Genomic DNA, 16,297 nt, shown 5'->3' with positions numbered 1-16,297 from the left:
ATGGGAAATATAGCCAGAATATTGAGACTGCCCTCCATCTCCTGATCCAGCCCTCTAAAACCCACTGTAAAAGCCAGGCAGCTGTACCGCATGAAATTCTGCAACTGAAGTACTGAAGGATGATGCATCCAGCCCCCTCCTGCCAGTGATCTGTGGGCCAAAACACACTACAGAAATAATCCAGTCTGAGACCTCTTTAACTGCCCTGCTCAGTGCTAGGGAATTTTGGGAACTGTAGTTTGTTGTGGCACCAGATCTCTCTGATACGGAAGGGTAAATGTCTCATAACCCAACAGTTCTAAGAATTCCCTAGCATTGAGCCAGGGCAGTTAAAGTGGTCTTAAACTGGATTATTTCTGCAGTGTGTTTTGGTCATGTGATGTGACAAGGAGTTGCAGCAGAACCCCAAAGGAGAGACCCTATTTCTGCTTATTACAACACATCTCTCTTGTGGGAGAGGGTTAGATGCATCATAAATAAATTGTTCTTCAACATCATGCTGGATAATGCCACAGAACTTCTTTACTCACTAGAGCTGCCTGGCTTTTAAGGTGAGCTTTGGGAAACATAGAATGGAGTTGGAAGAGACCACAAGGGCCATCCAGTCTAATCCCCTGCCATGCAGGAAATCTAAATCAAAGCATCCCCGACAGATAGCCATCGGGCCTCTGCTAAAAGACCTCTAAGGAAGGAGATTCCACTACACTCTGAGGGAGTGTGTTCCACTGTTGAACAGCCCTTACTGTCAGGAAGTTCCTCCTAATGTTGAGGCGGAATCTCTTTTCCTGGAGCTTGCATCCATTGCTCTGGGTCCTAGTCTCTGGAGCAGCAGAGAACAAGCTTGCTCCCTCCTCAACATGACATCCCTTTAAGTATTTAAAAATGGCTATCATATCACCTCTTATCCTTCTCTTCTCCAGGCTAAACATCCCCAGCTCCCTAAGTCGTTCATCATAGGGCATGGTTTCCAGATCCTTCACCATTTTAGTCGCCCTCCTTTGGACATGCACCAGTTTCTCAATGTCCTTTTTAAACTGTGGTGCCCAGAACAGGACACAGTATTCCAGGTGGGGCCTGACCAGAGCAGAATAGAGTGGCACTATTAACTTCCCTTGATCTAGACACTATACTTTTATTGATGCAGCCTTAAATTGCATTGGCCTTGTTAGCTGCCAAGGACTGGAGCACAGCTTTGGCGCAGCTTCTGGCCTCTTAAGATGCGCATGTCATTTAAACAGCATACCTCCAAAGTAACCCGAAGAGCTTTCTTTTGGCCTGTCTGTTCAGGCCCGTAGTAACAGGAAAACTGGAAACTTTGGGGAACATAGGGGGAAAATGATTAAATATTTTCTGCCAGTCAGGTTGGGTTTTCCATAAAATGCTGCACCATCTTGATCTTCCTGTCAAGTAGCAAAATCTCTTAGCCCTCAACCTAACCTGTTGTGTTTTTATGTTAGCTTTGATCCAGACCTTGAAACAGAGAATGAGTTTCCTATGACAACATTTGTCTAAAAACAATAAGGCATTAAGACAAAGAGGAAGCTTGACTCTGTGCAGAAATCTTATGTAAACAAGTACACAAGGATTTCCTTGAAGACAAAAAATAGTCCAGTATTCTGTCCTGAGCAATGGAACCACCAAATTTCCTCTTGTGTTTTCTACAAAGCATAGCCTCTGCTTGATACAGTGTCCCATTTTGAATGATATATGGATTTGTATTTGCTAAACATTTTTCTTTGCACCATTATTAGTAATTTAATATCCAACATGAAAACAAATCCCCACACAAAGCGTGTGCAAAGTTTGGGGGACATGATGTGCATCTCATGCTTCATGAGTTGTGTATCAACACACTTACTAGCAAGAACTTTCAGGGGAGCCATCTGTATGTTATGAGCGTTGCTTTTTTGCCAAGGGAAATATTGTCGATACTGCACTTAGTGATTCCTACTTTTTAGGGTCAAATAAGTCCCACCTGACTATTAGTTTTTAGTAAGTTGATACTGGAGAGCAAACTGTGAGTGTTCAGAAAACAATTCAAAGTACATGCCCACTGATGAAAGTCAACAAAGACTGTTAAGATTTTTTCCCCAGTCAGAATGACCACTTATATTTCCTGTTAAATAAAATAAATGAAAGCTTATAGTGCAAAGGGGAAGCTGTGCACTGCATCCAAAGAGACAAAATTTGTGGCAGTTTAAAACATGGTGCATCTTACCATGACATACAGTTTTGTGGACAGCCTGTTGCGTAACTTTTTTGAAGGTCCTTTCAGTTGCACACCAACATAGAAGAGAGAAATATGACTATGGCCCTATACAGACAGGCCAAAATAAAGCTGCTTTGAATCACTTTGGAGGTATGCTGTTTAAATGATGCATGCATCCTAAGAGTCCAGAAGCCGTGCCAAAGCCATGCTCCAATCCTAAGTACTGGAGCTTGGCTTTGGCACGGCTTTCAAACTCTTAAGATGCATGCATCACTTAAATAGCATACCTCCAAAGTGATCCAAAGCAGCTTTATTTTGTCCTGTTTGTATGGGCCCTAAGTAAATTTGCCCAAACTGCTAGTGGAGTCAAACAGAGATTGTACTGGTGTCATGGGGTACAACTTCTCAGTCCTACATCTTATGTTTGCTGTGCAGACTTAAACGAATGGTTATTCTCTTACCCACAGCTTCTCTCCTCTGGTGAATTTTAGTTTTGTGCCATAATTTGAAAGCCTAGAAATATTTTGGCAAGTGTAATGACTGGGCCCTCCTGGAGGGCCCAGTCATTACAGCAAGTTACGTAAAACTTCTCATTTTTAATTTGGGGTAAACTGTAACAGCTAAGTCTATAAATTATCTAAAATGGTGTGTGTTCTTGAGTGGAACAAAAAGCTTTTATTTACTCTTAATTGTTTTTCCAAATTTAAACAAGGGACCCAATATCCCTCTACTAGCCCTGCTGTTTCATCATGTAGTTGTCCTTGTTTTGTCTTTTCTCCTCCTCCCACCTGAGAAACATACAAACTGTGTAACTTGCTGATTGGGAAACTGCATGATGAACGTAAGCAAACTTGCTGTATTGTATGAAAATGGTGGGAACAGATTACTTCTCACAGTGACATTTACTACTGACTGAGATGAGGAAGAAATCTGGCTCAGCTACCTGTAAATATTTTAAAATAACCATCAGTCCCAGCCATGGGATAGGGTTAGCCTCAAGATTTGAAAATACATTTTTCAACTTCTGTGAGGTCTCTAGGTTCAGTCTGCTATACTGTAATTTTGAATATGTCTGTCCTCATTCAGAAGAGTTTGTTCCACTGTGAAACAGCCCTTACTATTAGGAGGATTTCCTGACAGCAAGGGCTGTTCGACAGTGGAACACACTCCCTTGGAGTGTAGTGGAGTCTCCTTCCTTAGATAGGGTTGCCATAACCCGGTTGCAACCGGGTTTTTCCCGGTTTTGGCAGCACCTGCCCGGTCACGGCACGGGTGCCGCCAAAAACTGGGAAAAGCCCAGTCGCAGCGGGGTTGCTAGGCAACCCTGGGACCTCGCTGCCCTCCTCCTCCACCGCGCATGGCCGCGCGGAGGAAAAGGAGGGCAGCGAGGCGTGGGGCGGAGGAGGCTGCAGGGAGATGGCGCCTCTTGGGCGCAGCCGCGCCAACCTCCCCGCCTCCCTGCAGCCTCCTCGCCTAATTCCTGGTCCCTGCGGGGGCCAGGAACGAGGCAAGGCCGCGGCAATCGCCGCCGGCCTGCTCCCCTCCTTCCTGGTCCCTGCGGGGGCCAGGAACAAGGCGAGGCCCCGATCCTGGCCTCCGATCGCGGCGAGGCCCGGGGCCCAGGCGGGGAGGGAAAACCTCCTTAAGTGGAGGCTTTCCCTCGCTGCTTGGCCTCCGCTCCCCGCTGCGATCGCGAGGGAAAATGTAGGACATAATTTTCAAATGTAGGACACATTTTTGTGTGTCCTACATTTGAAAATTTTGTCCTACATTTTTCCCGGTTTGGAGGTCCGGCGCTATGGCAACCCTATCCTTAGAGGTCTTTAAACAGAGGCTGGATGGCCATCTGTTGGGGATGTTTTGATTGAGATTTCCTGCATGGCAGGGGGTTGGACTGGATGGCCCTTGTGGTCTCTTCTAACTATGAATCTAGGGCGCATTACAGAGCGCCCAAGAAGGGTGCTCTGCCACCGCCGCCAGTTGCTGCGTCCACGAACCGCAGCGGCCAAACCGCACGGTTCCCGGACGCAGCCGAAAAGAAGTGCCGAAATGGCGCTTCTTTCTGTGCCTCGGAACTGGTGCTGTGAGGCGCTAGTCGCACACTCGCGACGTCACTTCTGTTGCGCGACGTGTGGACGCAACATGTCTGCTATGTCAAAATGGCGGCCCCTGTGTGGAACGGGCGCCGCCATTTTGTACAGACTTGGTCCATACTAGGGTTAGGGGCGTCAGGAAGTGACGCCCCTTTCTAACCCTAGTACAGACCCAGTCCGTACTATAGGCCCGTCTGTAACGGGCCTTAGATTCTAAGGCCTGTTACAGACAGCCAAAATAAAGCTGCTTCGAGTCACAGTGGAGGTATGGTGTTTCAATGATGCATGCATCCTAATAGTCCAGAAGTCACACCAAAGCCACGCTCCAGCCCTAAGGACTGGAGCGTGGCTTTGGTGTGGCTTCTGGACTCTTAGGACGTATGCATCATTGAAACACCATACCTTCACTGTGACTCGAAGCAGCTTTATTTTGGCTGTCTGTAACAGGCCTAAGTCATACTGTGTTTTTCACTCTGCTAAGATCCTTGGCTTGAACATATTAGCTGTAGTCATAAAAATGTTTCAGGAATCAGAATCAATCCTTTAAGGTTGAAAACGTCCACTTATGATTCCATTTCTCTTTTGGAAATAGAATTTCCTCCTAAAGGGTTCAGGAAAATATTGCTCATAGCTAATTCTCCATCTGCTATCCAACTTAGCATCATTAAGCTATTACCTGACTGTTACACCTGTGTATCACTTATTCTACATGGGCTTTATTTTTAGAGGCAGAGCTCTTCTGATTTTATGGTTGCTACATGCCAGAAGTATAGCTAGAAAGTAGAATATGATTAATGGCACAGTACATGCCTCCAGAAACTTTTTGATTTGGCCATTTTATTCCTTTGGATTTATTGTAGCATTTTAGGTTTGGCACGTGCACAAATTTTTTAACTCGTAAGGGAGATGCATTATTTTCAGTATAGGTCTTTGAATCTTTCTGGATGAATATGACAAATGGTCCCATTCTTACATTTCTATGAGATGGCATGTCCTCCTCCAGGTTCCTTAAAGCTAAAACATTCCTCCAGCTGCCTGAGACAAATTATTGAACTTGCTTTATCTTTTATTCTTTCATGTATCTGCCTTGAAAAATATGTTGACATTTCTCTACAATTTCAGTTTCTCATGTAGGCATGTTTCCTGACTCCAAGTTACTGGGACCCCAAATCACAGTAACACCATTGACAGACCTGTATGGAAGCTATTATTAATCTGATGTACCTCCTACATGTGTTGGAGTACAAATATAGATATACTCAGTTAACATAGTAGACTTTTCCTGAGTTTTAAATCTTTAACAGAAACTTTGGAACCAGAGGCAAAATCAGATATAGCTATAGATACAGATATTATTTATGTTTATAATTTGCATGTCACCTTTCTCCCAAAGTGAGACCCAAGGCTGCTCCTAAGGAAAGTCAATTTAAAAACCTTAACAATAACATTTTTGAAAACAATTAAAAACCCACACATTAAACAAAATTAAATCATTTAAAATACACAAGTTCAAGAATAAATTAACACACGTTCCACTCAGAAGCTTTCCTGCTTACCTGTTAAAAGCCTGCTTAAACAAAAAAGGGGTTTGCCTGCTGGTGAAAGGAAAGCAGGGAGGGGGCCAGTATAGCCTCTTGTGAAAGTGAGATCCCAAGGGTGGGAGCAGCCACTGAAAAGGCATTCTCTCACATCCTACCCGGGGTGCACTTGTGATGGTGGTGGGATTGAAAGAAAGTCTTCCTGAAAATCTTAAAACTTGGGAACCTTCATATGGGGAGATACTGTCAAAGGTTCCCACACCACCAAAAAAAAACTCAAGAGTAGTCCAATATGTTTCAGCACACTTTTTAATAAACACTAACAATGTGCACACGTAATATATGAAACACAGATCAAGTAAGAGCATTATGTAAGCAAGCATTTTGAATCTTCTAGGGAACACTTGAAAGCTTCTTCCAAAATGCATCCTAGGATGACTTTTTCTCTTTCGCCAGTCTTCACTTTTCTGATAATTTTCATTTTGGTGATGAAACTTATACAATGGGCCTTTGGTATCTGCTGGAGTTTGGTTCCAGGATCCCTGTGGATACACAGTTGCAGCTGTGCTGTTTCATGGTTTGCTGCTTTCTTGAGGTTTTCTCTTAAAATATAAACATTTAGAAGTGAATATTCAGAAGGTGTACATCACTGGACCTCTATCACCTCTGACCAGGTTATATGCAGAACAATGCATTTGTTGAGGGGAGGGATGCCAGTCATTTAAATGTTTGGTTAAGGTAACCAATACACCGGATGGGTTGTAAGAGAAAGAACAGAGCACTGGTTCAAGTATGGTTGACAACAATGTCCGGGATCTGAACTGAGATAGTAAATCCAAATGCCTTTGTACTTGAATAGAGAAGGGTTTTAAAAAAAAACAACAAACAGAAATTGATCAGCCAAGTAAGTTATTGTATCCTCTTTTGTCTTACCTTGGATCTTGAGAACTGAACTTGAATAAATTTGAGAGTGGACTTCTAACTGTGTTATGTTCATGACTGTTGGGGTGGGTAGAAGAATAAGAGAGATGTAAGAGTGAATGATACCACCTTTCAAAATGTGTGTTTTAGTTGTATATTGTGATCATCGCTGTGGCCAGTGTATTAATGTTCCATGAGTCAAACATGGGCAATGAGTGAAGATCTCTCTCCTCGGTAATGTAAAGCACCAAGGTTTTCCCATTCTGCTGTTGTGATTTCTTTACACCCCCTTGCTGTACTTTATTTTTGTTCCACTTGTTTGTGCTTGTGCTTTTTGCTATTTGTTTTCCCTCAAGACCATTATTTCAGTTTCCATCTGTGATATATGTAGCTCACTGTTATTTTCTCTCAAAATGCTTCTTAGTGAAATAAGGTTGAACCCCTGTTCTTTTCTTTAAAAACAAGGTTGGGAGGGGGGTTGTTGAGCTATCGCTGCATTTTGTGATTATTTTTGGTGGGATACAGTTCTGCTCAATGATAGTCTTTCTACTAAAAATTGCCATGATGAAAACATTTCATGGATGATCAGATCATCAGAATCTGCTGAATCACCTGAAGCAAAACAGATGTGGTGCTGATCTGTTCCCCAGATTTATTTCCTTTATATGCCACCTGGAACCCAAGGCAGCTCACAAAAGGAATCAATTAAAGCCCGAAAATACAGTACTATAAACAATTAAAACCACTGCATTAAGATGGAATAAAATTATTTTTAAAGTATATAAAGTTTTTTTTAAAAATAAAGCACACGTTCCAATCAGAAGTCTCCCTGTGAGCAATTACATATTAAGAGCACCTGCTGGCAAAATCAAAGCCAGAGGTTAGTCTAGTCTCTTCTCTGCAGATCTTAAGATTCTGGCAGGTTTATACGGAGAGATATCATCTTTCAGATGCGAGACCATTGAGACACCCATGTGAGAGGAGCATTTTAAAAAAAACCTTACAGAAGCAGCACCTTCAGTTGCGTATGTGTCTACATTTCGTATAAGCAGAGCTTCCTGCTTTCCTACAAATGAATTTAAATGATAGATTGGCAAAGTATTAGGGTTTCTACAGGAATGCTGTGCTGTACACATTATTGATCTATCATTGTACATCTCAGAGCCAAGGCCAGCTTGAGTTCTGTCACTGACTATAAAGGATGTCACATAGTGCAATGGTAATTTTGTAGAAAAGCAGGGAGTTCTGCTTATACAAAATGTACACATATACACAGCTGGAAGGTGCTGCTTGTGTTATCTTAGGAAAGCCCCAGAAATGGTGTCTGGAGTCTCTGATAGCAGCATAGGGAGAGACAGTGCTCTGGGATTCTAGGGTAGTTGCTTTTTGAGGGGATAATAAGCTATATTGTTAGATTGTTTGCATCAGAGAAGGTTTTGTGTCTTGCAGTGGTTTTTGAAAAGCTCCACCCCACAAAAGACCATCTTCCACTCTAAGCTAAACCATTAGGAACCCTGGCTGGAGGATCCTGGATGGTCTATTCCAAAAAAAGTAGCTCTTGTGAGCTCTGTAGTACAGTACTGTATAACCATTCCTTAAGAAGGAGAATTTGTTCATGCCTAGTTGCCTGACTGCTTATGAATGATAAAAATGCTAAGGATTTTCACATTTTGTCAGTTTATAGGAGATGCAGCCATCTTTGGTAGGGGGAACCATGCTAAAAGACTATATGTGCTTTATAGGATGTAACTTACGCATGAATTAAAATCTGTATTTCAGGACTGATTGTTGGAGTGATCTTGAGGTATGGCATACCTCCTACCAGTGGTCATGATAAGCCATTCAGCTGCTCCCAGGAGGATCGGGCTTTCACAACCCTGTTGGTCAACATCAGTGGGAAGTTCTTCGAGTACACTTTAAAAGGAGAAATAAGCCCTGGAAAAATACACAATGTGGAACAGAATGACATGTTGCGAAAAGTGAGGGCTACATTTTGCTAACTGTGGACCTTCTATTCAAACATTTGTTTTTCTGCTGTTCTCTTTCCATAGGTGTCTTTCAATGTGTCCCATTATGCATGTTGGTTATTATGTCTATGTTTGCTGTTTCACGGCGTGTGTGTGTGCGCGCATGTACAATATATAGTTTTTGTTGCTCTTAACATGATAGAATGAACACTTATTGAGTCTGTTGTGGCAATTTCATAGCTCTAAAAGGGAGTCAACTGAGGGTTTCTTCTTTTATCATAGAAGCCTGACCTGCTGAGGTCAATATCTCAGCATTAGGACAATATATTAAAATCAGTCTCCCTCATTCTTCCTCACAACAAAATGAGGTCGACTGCTTCTGTTCTTGGTTTATAGACTGTGAAATAGATACAGAGAGTAGCTCCCCAAGGCTAACTACACAATCTACCAATTAAGGATATCAGAGGTGTGACTCTGGATTGTCTCTCTTCAACTTGATTAGTTTGTGAATGGACACCCAGCTGTTAGCTCAGCTGCTGAAGGAATCCATGCTAAATATAACATTGGTTGGAAAAATATGACTTGTAATGGGTCAAGTAGTTAACTTGGGCAGTGAAACTCACTTGAAAATTATCTCTCCATGGGGAACTAAATGTATTTAGAGCTTGTTTCAGTTCAACATGTGTTCTCATGACACATTGATCTTTATCCACTGTAATTGGAATAGATTGCCTTGAGAAAACTAAATGTAAACTGCACCTGGAAACTTTGTTTGATAGCAATGTGCATATTTCTCTTTTTCTCTTTCTTAAAGGTTACCTTTGACCCAGAAGTATTTTTCAACATTCTTCTGCCTCCCATTATTTTCCATGCTGGTTATAGTCTGAAGAAGGTAATCCTGAAACATTTACCACTGGTTTTGCTGATGCATATTTTGATAATGTTGTGTTATTGATTCTCACTCTGTTATACTATTACCCTCTTGAGTGCAGCCATACCTTTAGATGAATTATTGTTACCACTCTTCCATTCTCAACTTCACATATGCTGTAATATGTATTATATGTATTATATAGAGGATTTTACAGAGCAGGCTGTTTCTTAGGATATTTGACATACTGGTCTGGCTTGGTTTTAAATTGCAATGCTTCTCCCCTGCATGCTTATTTATTTATTTATATACCCCACCTTTCAGCTTCTGTTACTTAAGACAATATTATTTTAATGCATTTCACAGAACAAGATGAACAGAGGCAATGTAGCACTATGTGTTGCAAGGTTTCCACAGCTTACTGTCCACATTGGCTCCAGCATTCCTCCATGGGGCTCCCTCTGAATATATATAATGTAGCTGCAGAAGGGGAAATGTTAGTTCTCATCAAAGTAATTAGCGTACTCTCCTGTATTTTGGATGAACTCCCTTAATCCAAATGGATGCAACCTCATCTTCCAAAAATTCAAATATGCCCATCATCATAAATTTTATTTCTTTGTTATAGCTTAAGTGACACACACACAAATCAACAAGCTTCTCGATAAAATCAGTAGCTGAAAACTATTAATTCTTTTGATATATTCACTAATCATGGTGTTTTACTGGATTATTATCTCAGATTTTGGAATAGGTAATCTGGTGATTTTGTGGTTCCACTCCTATTTGCTGATTAGGTTTCTGGAAGTAACTTTGGGGTGGGCATGGGTTCTGCTGAGCACTACAACACTTTTGCTGTGTGTCCTGCAAGTTATCCAATGTCTCTGGGGGGCGGGGGGGGGGCTAATGTGGCCCTCAGCCTTCCACAAGCCTCCTTGCCTTCCATAGTTGACCACAATAGGGAAGACTAGGCTAACCTTCCACAGTGATTTAGTGCATTGTCTGATTCACCAGCTGTAATTGTTCCTGGAGAGAGCTAGTCTGCCCACTGTGGCCCACCCTTTGATAATCTCTTTCTCAGACTACTCTGCTCAGGCCCTTCCTTTTATAATCTCCTGCTCAGACATATGTGCATTGCACATATGACTGCTTTTGAACATGAACTGAAAGCTTCAGATAGTGTGAAATGGGGCTGCTAGAATTTAAAGAAGTACACCCGAATGGGATCAGATTATGGCAGTTCAAAAAAAATTGCAGTGGTTGCATGTTTGTTTCCAGGCCCAGTCCAAGATGGCTTGTGCTTAACTTTAAAGCAAGGATAGGGAACTGATGTGAGATATCAGGCTGATTTCATCTCCTTCCTCAGGAGTGGATTTATATCAGGGTTTGATTATGCCTTTGATGTCACTGGATTCTGGTGGGTGCTCCTAGCTGGTGCTGCAGCCTGGGATGTTCCTTTACCTCCTTTTTACCATCAGGGAGGGATGTTACAACTGAAGCCATGTTCGCTTATCTAGTGTGTGGAGAGCCAGTTAGGTCCTGACCTTGGAAGCTGACTAGTTTCTGAAGGACTGGTTGTTAATGTATTTCATGCTGCTCTTGCATTTCCTGAGTGGACAATCTAAACAGAAAGTGAAGTTCCTGAAAGTTCTGACTAAAAGCTGGAGAGGAATTCCCCCATCTCTGATTTCTGTTCAGAGGTCATGGAGACTTCCCTTCTGCGGTGTTAGCCAGGAATGGCTAGGGCAGCCATGGCACACGTGCCAAAACTGTCATATGGAGCCCTCTCTGTAGGCAGCCAAGCCTGTTGCCACTGGTGAGAGCAGGGAGGGAGGGAGAGTAGGCAGGAGGAGGAGGAGGAGGAGGAGAAGGAAGTGATGGCAGTGGGAGCGGCAGTAGTCCCATGCCACCTGTTGCCCACCAGTGAGAGCTGGGAGGGAGGGTGGAAGGAAGGGGAAGAGGAAGAGGAAGAGGAAGCAGTGGCGGCCCATGCCTCTAGCCGCCAATGAGAGGATTGAGGGAGATGAGGAGGGGGAAGAGGCAGGAGGAAGAGGAGGAGGAAGAGGAAGTGGCAGTGGCTTGGTGTTTTGTCAGAGGTGGGATTGCTATTGCTAGCCTGAGGCTGAGAGAGTGTGCCTCCCCTGAAGTCCCACCCCCAGAGGTTCCACCCTTGAAGTCTGCCCCTGCTCCCCACCCCACCCCTGGAAGTCCCACATCCCTGGAAGTCCTGCTCCCCAGCACCAGTGACACTGGTGCAGGAATGCCACTGAGTTTGGGCACTTGGTCTCTAAAAGGTTCACTATCAGTGATCTAAGGTTTCGAAGGTGTATAGAGTAGACCCATTGGGATTCGCTGCTTTGAAGCATGGATTGGCTTTAGTGCCAAATACCTCTTTGTATAACAGTTTGGCCGTGTCTTCAGGCGTTCAGGTGAGCCGTACCTATTGTTTATTATGTGACAATGAATGAAATAACTCTTTTTGTCAAACACATTGTTCCTACGGATATAACTTGTGCCATATTGGTAATTATTTCTATGGCAGGACAGAGTGTCTCTATTTGCCAGGGCATTTTGTGTTGGACATTCTGTTCTACTGTATTTTAACTATCTTTTTCTCTTGTTATATGATTGAATTTAAAACTTTTTTAGTTGTCTTTTTCTGTTTGCTTATATGTTTGGCTACCTTGATACCTGTTGATGAAAAGCAGTTGATAAATATCCCAACAAATGGAGCCTCATTTGGGCTGTTTAGACTCTTTGTGGCCCTTCTTTCTTGAAAAGTAGATTGTCCACAAAACCTTTGCTAAGACATTGTTTCTACTAGCATTATCATCTAGCTATGTGTGTGTATGATTCTTTAAGACATTGTGGTGTTGAATAGTCAAGATCTTTGGTTTCCTGGCCATCATTTTGTGTGTGTGTGTGTGTGTTAGGTCCTTACTGATTGTGTTGAATCAGAAAATGATTCAGACATGACTGACATCAGTCTTCTGACTGTTTTAGGATTGCATCAGTCAAGCAGAATATATCTTAAAGCTGAATGTGGCAACTATCTTAATGAAACGATTACATCCTGTTTTGTAGTTGCAAGAAATTCTTAAAAACCTATATATCTATTCGTAACATATTTTTCTTCTGTAGAGACACTTCTTCAGGAATTTGGGTTCTATTCTGACTTATGCCTTCCTGGGAACTGCAGTTTCTTGTTTCATTATTGGGTGAGTTGAGTTTTGTAACACATTGAGTCTTGTGGAACATAATGTTTGGCTCATTTATCATGTAAGTCAAGTGGTTCAAGCATGAATAATTAGGCTAATCTATCTTGCACACAAATGCCATGTAATAGTCTTGGCATAGCATCTCTCCCACTCCAGGTTTTTTCTTAGTCAAATATCTAAAGCTATAATCTTGCTTGAGAGTAATGTCCCATTTGACTCAGTGGTTCTTGCTTTCAGGTCATCATGCACACAGTGGGTTACACATCTACCAACAGTAAAATGGTTTGGAAGAGAAATATACATAGGATAAGCTTTGACAAAATGGACAATATAATAAGTCCCAGAATCACCTGGTTTCAAGAAGTTCAAAAACATGTTTTGCTGCATCCTTTACCTTCTACCCCACAGGAATCTTATGTATGGTGTTGTAAAACTTATGAAGCTGGTGGGACAACTCTCAGATAAATTCTACTACACAGATTGTCTTTTCTTTGGAGCCATTATATCTGCTACTGATCCAGGTACAAACACCAGCTGTTCATCTAAAAGAGTAAACATGTTTTGCAGGGATCCTCTTAGTAATCCAGCTAAAAACCTTTATTTTAAGACATATTGAAAAAAATAACATACTAGTGTCAGGCTAGTGTCTTCCTTCTTATTTAGCAACTAATTATTATTTTTAAGGCATAATATTTATTATGGGATAATTATTCATTTGAAAGTGAGAGAGGTTCAGTTAAAAATGCATCTGTAAGAGAAGTAATTTTCTTCATGTATCGAAGTGTGGCTGCTGGCAGAATTTTGAAATGCCACATGAATTCAGAATCGCTTATAGCAAAAGCTGCTTCATTTATATACTGCTTCATACCACATCAGCAGTCTCTAAACAGTTTACAAAGTGTAAGCTAATTGCCCCCAACAAGCTGGGTACTCATTTTAATGACCTTGAAAGGATGCCAGGCTGAGTTGACCCTGAGCCCCTGGCTGGGATTGAATTTACAACCTTGTGATTTGTGAGTGGCCGCAGTACTGGCATTTAACCACTGTGCTACCAGGGCTTCTTTTCTGTAAAGTAGATGTAACATGGGTACTATAGCATTGGTGTGGCATGTTAAGTGATCAACATTTCCAGTGGAGACAACTTTTTATTATTATGTCTGAAACAAGTGGCTGCTCAGAGCTAGTAGAACTAGATACCTCTGATTCCAAAAAAGGGAGAAGAGTCTTGCTGTTGTAGTGACGTAGGAATTTTTCTCACCTCCTACCATCCTTTACGCAGGCCTTATGCCCCCTTCTGAGGTATTTCTTACAATGTGGGAGGTGCTAGGTATGTCTGTACTGCCTTGCCAAGAAAGCATCAGAAGATCTCTTGCTGAGCCAGGTTTAACCTTACCCATAGCTTGGAAACAATAATTTGCGGAGTGATAGGTGCCTGGACAACCCTGACATATCATGCACACTTAGTTATGTGTGCCAAAGTTAGTGTCAACAATTCTCAATGCCTCTTCCCCCACCAACATAAGTTTAATCAAACAGTGTAAGAAAAATAGATGTAGTCGGCATTTAAAGGTATGTCAGTTAGACTACATTGTATTTAAGGCAGTGAAAAAAATTCCCAGACTATCAGCTTACCATTTTCTGGAAAAACCCACAGACATATAAGTTCATTTTTCTCTGGCCTCAGGATAGCCCATATCATAACCTGAGCTGTCTTTTTTGTTGCTGAGGTATTTGCCATGTGAGGGAGACAGAATACAACGAGATCTTCTCAGGAGCATGCATGCTAAAGAATTAATGTTCATCATATGAAACTGCCAAAGGGCCAGCTACCTTGTGATATCCTGAACCCATCCAAAATTACTGTGTGGAAAGAGCCTTGGGGAAGACTTTTCACCAACCCCCTACCCAGATTAACATTTTTGCTATTGGGAATATTCTCTGTATAGGAAATATAGAGAACAGGTTCTCCTTTTCTCAGAAAACTTACATAAGAGCAATTTTAAATCTCTTGTTTTCTATTCTCAATTGCAGTCACTGTTCTGGCAATCTTTAACGAACTTCATGCTGACGTTGATCTCTATGCTCTGTTGTTTGGGGAGAGTGTTTTGAATGATGCCGTTGCTATTGTACTGTCTTCGTAAGTAAATTACTTGTGCTTTAGTGTACTATTTGTAAGTTGAGTTCATAGTAAATGGATATTTTTGTCAGTTTTATGAATTAGATTTGGTGAGACCACTGTGTTTATATTTGCCTAGATGTATCTGAGCAGATGCAGGGTGAGGGGAAATACTCCTACTATATTTGTTAATGGATCATCTGGTATAGGTATTTTGCTCACTTCTACTATATTTCCTTCTCTTGCAGTTCCATTGTAGCATATCAGCCCACAGGAGAAAATATCCATGCATTTGATGCAGCAGCATTTTTTAAATCTGTTGGTGTCTTCCTTGGTATCTTCAGCGGCTCTTTCATGATGGGAGTGGTGACAGGGATTGTGACGGCTCTGATATCCTTCTGTAAAACACCTTCAGACTGTTGACGGTTGCAGACCAGTTACTGATTTCCTTCTAGAAGCAGCATTTCTTTTTATGTTTCCCTTACATTTTCCCTCTATAGGCCAGGGGTGTTCAGATGATACCTTTGGCTTGATAGGAAGATCTATGAGTGATTTTAAATAGAAGTGCAAGGGTTTACAGCTCCTAGTTACTTGGATAAAAGAGCAACAAAATGACTAACCCCTTCCCATGTGTCAGTTTATGCTGATAAAATGAAGAAAACTGATAGCTTGAGGATAGCTTTTTATGTACAAACAGTGTACATAATGTAACAAGGAGTAACTTTTTATGTGCAAGCTTTGCTACCTCTATTCAATGTTCATACTCAAAACAAATTCCAATGATTTTTAATTACACATGTATTTCTTTAGAACACGAGTGGGAATCATACGTATGCTACTCTAGATGTTGTTGTGCTGCAGTTTCCAGTATTCCTGGTTACTGATGGGAGTTGTAGTCCTGCAACATTTGAAGGGCTGCATGATTCCCACTGTTGCTTTAGAACTAGGGTCCAGCTGATGGATCTTAAGAATTTTAAGAACACAGATGGGATCCCACAAGTCTAAGGGGCACCCACCAAATGCGTAGAGTTGTGGTGGGGATGGTCGTAATCATAATCATCTTTTAAAACAGTGTTTCCCAAACTTTGGTCCTCTAGATGTTTTGGATTTCAACTCCCAGAAGTCACAGAAGCATGATCATAGTCAGGAAATCTGAGGATTGAAGTCCCAAACATATAGAGAACCAAAGTTTGGGAAACACTGTTTTAAAACTATGAAGAAACTTTGTACCATACATGGGGCGGTATCAAGGCATAGTGAGTTGCAGGGCAGGTTTGAATTAAACCTGAAGGATGCAATACATAATGAGGTACACAAGGAGACTGAGAAGGAAACAGAGACCAGAAGATGGACTGACAAGCATG

At 41.8% G+C, this 16,297-nt stretch overlaps 1 protein-coding gene across 2 annotated transcripts in view; it reads left to right on the top strand.

Moving 5' to 3' along the window:
- Nucleotides 1-16,297, top strand: part of LOC149319346 (sodium/hydrogen exchanger 7) — a 63,707-nt gene that overhangs the window by 19,757 nt on the left and 27,653 nt on the right. For both annotated transcript variants that reach the window (XM_089511521.1, XM_089511522.1), the window contains exons 2-7: nucleotides 8,541-8,740; nucleotides 9,543-9,620; nucleotides 12,741-12,817; nucleotides 13,226-13,338; nucleotides 14,849-14,954; nucleotides 15,182-15,323. In XM_089511521.1, the coding sequence (XP_089367647.1) occupies nucleotides 8,541-8,740; nucleotides 9,543-9,620; nucleotides 12,741-12,817; nucleotides 13,226-13,338; nucleotides 14,849-14,954; nucleotides 15,182-15,323 (716 nt within the window). The remainder of the gene's footprint in view (nucleotides 1-8,540; nucleotides 8,741-9,542; nucleotides 9,621-12,740; nucleotides 12,818-13,225; nucleotides 13,339-14,848; nucleotides 14,955-15,181; nucleotides 15,324-16,297) is intronic.

This window comes from Sceloporus occidentalis, unplaced genomic scaffold (genome assembly GCF_023333645.1).
Source record: "Sceloporus occidentalis isolate IW3139 unplaced genomic scaffold, rSceOcc1.0.p SCAF_2, whole genome shotgun sequence".
Lineage (NCBI taxonomy): Eukaryota > Metazoa > Chordata > Lepidosauria > Squamata > Phrynosomatidae > Sceloporus > Sceloporus occidentalis.
This window is presented reverse-complemented; position numbering and strand designations above follow the sequence as displayed.